The sequence below is a fragment of the Pinus tabuliformis genome, chromosome Q (assembly GCF_031772625.1).
Source record: "Pinus tabuliformis cultivar Carrire ecotype Pingquan chromosome Q, CPIR1, whole genome shotgun sequence".
NCBI lineage: Eukaryota > Viridiplantae > Streptophyta > Pinopsida > Pinales > Pinaceae > Pinus > Pinus tabuliformis.
Window position 1 is genome coordinate 126340295 of NC_142296.1, and position 7068 is coordinate 126347362.

Here is a 7068-nt window from a genome sequence, read left to right on the forward strand (position 1 = left end):
CCAAATTTGATTTTGTAATAAAAAATAAAATAACTTTTATTACTTTAATACACTTATTAAATAATTTATAAACGAAAATTTTGAATTTATTAAATAAAAAAATAACAAAAAAATATGTGAATTAATTAAAAAAATAATTAATTAAATTATATAGAAATAATATTTAAACATGACACTATGTAATTTCCAAATAACATTTAAATAATCTTAAACACAAAATAATATTATCATTTGTGTAAAATATAACAAAACATTTATGATGGTAACTGTGTACACATCCTCTTCAGTGTTCAATGAAAAGAGGAAAGAGACTATTTTTTACATTCTCATCTTCCCAAATTAGATTTTGCCACCACTGAACCTCTCCCTCTATTTGCTGCAACCGAGACAGTTTCTCCATTCCTTTGGCAATCTCTTGAGTAATGGACACCGTGATATACTCAATCGTCTAAGTTGAGGCATTGTTCGGTCATCCCACACATCATGGGGCCCCACCATATTCTCTACCTTCGGACTGTAACACAAAGCCAACGTCTCCAACGCTGGAAAGCCGCCGCTCCCCACCGCGAACTCCCTTAGCTCATTGCAACCCCGTATATCAATGTCCCTTAAATTAGATAGCTTCTCTAATACCAATCTTCTCAGCGATAGATCCCCTATCCTCAAATATTGAAGTTTGGGCATTACTCCGTCGTTGATCACACCAGAGGGTCCCACTATAGTCTCACACTTGTGTAGAAAACCAAGCGCCAAGCCCTCGAGCATGGGAAGACCGCAACTCTCAATTTCGAGTGCTTCAAACTCCGTGCACTCATAGATGCTTAACTTCTTTAAACGAGGTAATTTCCTCATTCTCAATCTCTTCAACGAACTACAGTTAGATATAACTATATCTTCGAGTTGGGGCATTGTTTCTTCCCTTGACAAACCAGAAACAGATGATCCCACCATCATGCTTTCTAATTTGCTTTCATAAAGTGTCAAGCCCTTCAACATTGGAAAGCCCCACCCGCCTACAATTCCAGGAAGCTCCCTAAGTTGGTAACACTCAAACAAATGTAACTTTCTCAGGTTTTGAAACTGAGGAATGCAGTTGGGTAAACTTACCCCCTTATAATGAATGAGTGTAAAATGTTCCAACTTGTTCAGATTATCCATGTTGAAGGGAAAAATATGCTCCTCCCCCACATCATCTCTATCTGCATCATAGACGCACCATACCTCCAACCTTCTTAGCTCCGTCCATGTAGTCATTGTACTTTCTTTAATTTCTGATTTTACTGCTGCCTTAAGCTCCATCAGATTTGAGAGATTTGCAATATCCTCCACATTTATAGCAAAGTTGAGTGGCAAGAACAAAAATTTCAGACGAGAAAGATTACCTATGCTCTCTGGCAAAGTCTGCAAACTGGAGCAGTCACTCAAATTCAGAAATTCAAGTTGTTCCAGTTGACCCAGTGACGTTGGCAGCGTTGTTATGTTGGTGTGAGAGAGATCAAGAACCTTGAGAGACATGGCAGCTGACAGAAATCCTTCTTTAACCTCTGTTATTTCTTTATTGTTAGCTAGTACCAAACTCACCAGTTTTGGGCAAGCCAGACTGGTTGGAAGAACACGAATATCATTATGACCAACTGATATTCGTTTGCAATTCCTAATCTCACCTTCAATAGGGAAATCTTGTAGATGTTGACCTGAGGCAAACAAGCAGTTCTCCTCACTTCGGCCAATAGAAATGGCCAGGTCATGCAAAATATCATGAACTTTTACTTGGCCTCTATACCCTCCAACATATTCGAACAAACACTTACCTACTAGTGCATCTATGTACTCGTGCCCAGCATCCATGTGGGTGACCAACTTTTCGGCGCTCCACATTTGGACTAGCGTCTCCACGTCAATCTCTGCATCCTCAGGAAAGACGGCACAGTACAAAAAACAAATCTTTAAGTTAGGATCAGCTAATTCATCATAGCTCCATTTTAAGCGCTTGTCGAGTTCTGCATCAATGTTGTCGTTGCTGATTCGGAAGGATGGATCTACCTTCCTCATCAAATTCAAAGCACGCTCCCACTCATCTTCCGTCTTTTTCGACCTCATTGCTGCAGCTACTACATTGAGGGCCAACGGCAATCCTTGACACTCCATGGCAATTTCTCTAGCAATACCCTGTACGCTCTCATATGGAACCACCCCATTTGTAAAAGCTTCTCTCGTGAACAACACCAACCCTTCCTCTATGGACAGAGGTCGTATTTTCAAGGAATAGTTGGCGCTTGCGCCCATTTGTCCAATGACAAGGCTGCTGCGACTCGACATTAATACTTTGGAACAATTGTGATCATCCTCAAATGTCACGCCGATCTCGGTCAGATCGATTGAACGCCACAAGTCGTCCAAAATTAGAAGAAATTTCTTCCCTCGAAGCGATGCAGACAATTTCATTTTCCTTAAATCTTCGTCATAGATGCCCTCGAGCTTTAAATTAAGTGTCTCGGCCATGGAGGCCTGCAAATTTGTAATCTCATACTTCCGAGAAATTGTAAGCCAAATTACTGCATCAAAAATACCTCTCACCTCTTTGAAGTGGTTGTGGATTAGTTTCAGTATAGAAGTCTTGCCGACGCCCCCCATGCCAGAAATGCCGACCATCCGAGCTTGGCGATGGTCTTCACGAAGCCATGCGTTCACTTGCATCTGAGCAGATTCAATGGCTGACCCTACGAAGCCCGACTCCGGGACAGGTTGACGAAGGACGTCTACCTGAAGCGCTGAGGCGGCCACAATCTGTTGAGCAAGGGCACATACTGAAAATTCCCTTTCAAGCTCTTCAAAGAGTCGATCAAATCCCGTCTTCCAATCGCTAATTTGGGTGGACAGCATGGGGTTGCGGAAGGAGCAGCAGCCGAGACACCGTGGCTGTGGCTCCGAATTATCGATCAAATCCTTAACCTCTTGAAGGTCATTACGGATTCTTTCCAAACAATTCTGGAGGGGCTCTGGGAGCGCTCTCTGCTGCTCTCGGAATTGATTTTCAATACGCTCTAAAACGCCTTGCATACGGGTGAAGTCAGTTTTGAGATGACGGACATTTTCCCCCATCTCAATGATATCCTTCATTTTTCCGATGACTACACCGATAATAGGGCCTGCAACATTGGCGGCCGCAACGTTGGCTGCCGTTCCAATTCCAAAATCCGTCGCCATGGATAATTTATATAGCTGAGCACTCAAAGCAAAAGAAGGGGCAAATGCAAGGGTAGCGCGAGCAGATCTGAAAAGGGCTGCGAGAGAGTAAGCGAAATTGAGAAATGCAGGTGAACGAGTGAATATAAGAAGAGAGGAGAGAGGGAGGTCGATGGCCGTATTAATCGACCGTATTAATGGCCGTATTAGAAAACGTAAGGAATTGCACATTGAAATATTTTAATTTGGGTGCGTTGAAGGAGAGCCTAAGCATGTTGTGTTGCAATGCTGGAAATGTCTTTTCCAATCTTTTTGCAGAGAAGAAAAATAATATAAGTGCCATCAGGCTTTGTTCGGTAAGTTTCGATGTGACGGCAGGCTAAATAAAATTTTGATTTTCCGCCCTGCTTTGGAAAAGAATGAGACGTACATTTGGAAAAAGTAAGCATAACAGCGATTGATAAGGTTAAAGATTTGCCATACAGCTGGTGGATGGTCGGAGGCGTTTGATGAGGGAAACAATAATAATGTTTTATTGCAATTTCTGGGAAAGAGTTGATCCGACACAGCTATGACTTTATGCTCATCTGCCAATAATCTTCAATAGTTGTTGCGGTGTCAATTTTAATTATTGTTGTACCGATCTGTAAGCGTTACTGCCTGGGTCCATCCTTCTTTCATTAGTGTTCTCATGTGTAATTTTTATAAAAAGTTTATTCCTACCAGTTGTGGAATTGATTAAAATTGATTTTTAAATGAGTAAGTTTATTAGTATTTAAACTTTGAAAATTTCTAACATTCAAGATCCGCGCACAAGCCTGGGAAATTTTATGCTGAAATTTTAACAATTGTGTGAAATTATAGGTAAATTCACGTTTTTTAAATAAAAATAGACAATTATAATCATGGATACTTGTCGGGGAGGAATTAAAAATTTATAATAAAAAATATAAAAAAAAAAATCTGCTTATTAAATTTTTTGAATTAGAATTTGGTCTTTATAATTGAGATATATGTATGCATTTAAATCAAATGATTTCTATGTATATTTTGAATACAAGATAGAAGTTTTGGTGAAATTTTAATAATTGTACATGAACTTGGTGAAATTATAGGTAAATTCAGGATTTTTTAAAATAAAACTAGACAATTATAATCATGGATACTTGTCAGGTAGGAATTAAAAATTTATAATAAAAAAAAATAAAATCTACTTATTAAATTTTTTGAATTAGAATTTGGTCTTTATAATTGAGATATATGTATGCATTTAAATCAAATGATTTCTATGTATATTTTGAATACAAGATAGAAGTTGAAACAATGAATTTTTTGTTTTACAATAAGATTTTAAATTCTTTATGTTTGGTTAATTGTTTGTTTTCCTCAAACATAAGGAAATAGGTCGGAGGATCAAGACTTAGAGGTCTTTACCTATGTAGAAGCTTACCCCTTCATGAACCACCAACATGTTATTATAAGTGGTATGATATTGTTTTTAGAAAATAACCCAAGGTACTCGAGACTTTTTCATGTATTAAGAAAATATCACTTTCATAAGTGCATTAACAAATCATAAATAGTAACAAATTTTCATTTAAAGAAAATGATTATAAAAATTTGAATTTAGTGAAATATTAGAGAAAAAGTTTCAACAGCATGGATGAAGCAAATGACAAAATACAATAACATCGGGTATGGTAATGTCCAACATAGCTAGCAAACATTAGCAATTTTTCACATGAAGGACACAACTCATGACCCTCGCTTTACCTCCAAAAATTCACCCAAGTCAGAGCGAAGGCATTTTAAGCCACCTAAGAAAGAACACAAACCCACCATGCTTCAAAGGTCTCTTTGTACCAAAGTATTTTTCTCTCAAAATATCAAGGATATAAGTAGTGATAGCACTCACGTGACCAGGTAAGGGTTTTATTATAGCAATCCCTTGTACTTGAAATCTCAAAAATCCTCAAAAGAGGGGCCTTTATGTTTCACAGAAACTTATGTGCCCTATGGAGAGGAGGCCTCTTGTGATCATTATAACAACTAGATCAAAGAGATAAGTGAATGTGTGCATTTGCTTGATCTGATATGTTCTATGTTAGGTTGGGGATTAGAAGGAAAAGATCGTGTTGACGACAAGGATGTATTTCTTGATTTAGTCAAGAATGTTGGCCCATTGTAATTTCAACTTTAGTTTAGATAAATGCTAATTATTTGACGAATAGTTTGCACATCATTTGTTTGATGAAATCCTTGTATTCTAAGTTTTAGACAAACCACATGAATGGCAAGTGTTTTACATAATGTCTTTCCAACAACTACTTTCTAAAACCTTTGAATGTAGGACTTGATAAAATTCATATTTTAGAAGTGTTTTCTAAACCCTCTGAATGCCCAGTGTTTGATGAAATACCTACCAAACTATTATTTGGTAAAACCACTATTATTTTAGATGATGGTAAAGTCTCTTAGTGGGAACACCATACTTTTGTGCATGAATTCAAATGGATTTATGGCACACTTAAAACAATAATTGAAGATTTGCAAAGAGTCAAACAACTAGAATACCAATCTTTAATATCTGAATATAACTTATTTAATTATTTAATGACCCATTTGGTATTGCAATTACTAAGACTTGGGGTCACTTCAACTTCAAAGTTGGTATCCTTCAAAGATGTGGCGAAAAATAAAATTTCTTCCGCTATAATTGTTTCAACTAGTTTTCCACGTGGTGGCTATATTGTAAATAAAGTGGAAGATGAACCATTGGGGAAATAATATTACTTGAGGTCACTCAACTACATCAAAATTATGAATTGCATATTTTCCAGTAAATTAAAGAGAGGTTTCGGAAAGTATAAAGGCAATATTCCTTCCAAGTATTTCGAATGTGGAGAAGTTGGACATTTTGCTGCAAAATGTCCACAAAAAAGAAGTGAAAAGGAGGAGAAGGATAAGGAGATGAAGAGTAGGATAAAACTAAAAAATTTCGAAAAGCTAAAGCTCAAAAGAGAATGCTTTGCTACTCCAAAGAAAAAAATGATACTTTAGATGAAAGCATTGAGAAATGTTCATCAGAATAAGAAGAACACAATGAATGTGTTCTCATGGCATTTGAGTCCAACAATGGATTAGATCTTAAGGATGGAGAAATTTATTATGAAGGTGTTGTAGCGGCTATAACCACCCTCCAAATTTTTTCCTTAGCTTCGTTTTAGAGCCTCCCTACAAACCATCCTCAGCAGCATGTCTTACACTGTCAAGTACACAAGCTTCAGTGGTTTTCTAGGAGCATGACAGCCTGTGCATGATAGCTTGCTGCATTCCCCTCACAGGCCACTTCCCCAGACTTGGTCCAGTTGCAGGTTGAAAAGCTCCCTCAAGAAATTGCACAATTCTGGAAGGGAACCAGCCTTCCCTCCAAAAATTGCGCAATCATTACTGGCATCTTGCTGGCCTCAGGAATTGTGCAATTTTTCCTTTCAACCTTCCTTGGAAAAACTGCGCAATCTGATCCAACAGGACTACTCAACCCAGAAATTGTGCAATCCTGGGCAGCAGTCAGCTGCTTAGCCCAAAAATTGTGCAATCCTTCTAGGCAACCAGCCCAACCTCCTCCCAAAAACTGTGTAAAATTTACCCTTAGTCAAGCAGACTGTTGCATGTGCCATCGGGTTGATCGGTTCCACCCAGGACCGAGAAAACTTGACTTGCATGCATGGACTGCTTTTCCCAAAATAGCAAAAAGAAACATGCAAAAAACATCCTAGATTTCAGGGAGCTATTTTAGCAGCTGGAGGTTACATGCAAAGATCGTTTTAGAATCTTTCCTTCAAGTGTCGCTTTTTCCTAGATTTGTGGCATGCACGTCAT

At 38.0% G+C, this 7068-nt stretch overlaps 1 protein-coding gene across 1 annotated transcript; it reads right to left on the bottom strand.

The window, feature by feature from the left end:
• Window positions 1-246: 246 nt before the first annotated feature.
• On the bottom strand, window positions 247-3360 carry LOC149218575 (putative disease resistance protein At1g61300). The gene has a single exon (XM_089382419.1). The coding sequence runs from the start codon at window positions 3205-3207 to the stop codon at window positions 370-372; it is 2838 nt and encodes a 945-aa protein (XP_089238545.1). The 5' UTR covers window positions 3208-3360; the 3' UTR covers window positions 247-369.
• Between the last annotated feature and the right edge of the window lie 3708 nt (window positions 3361-7068).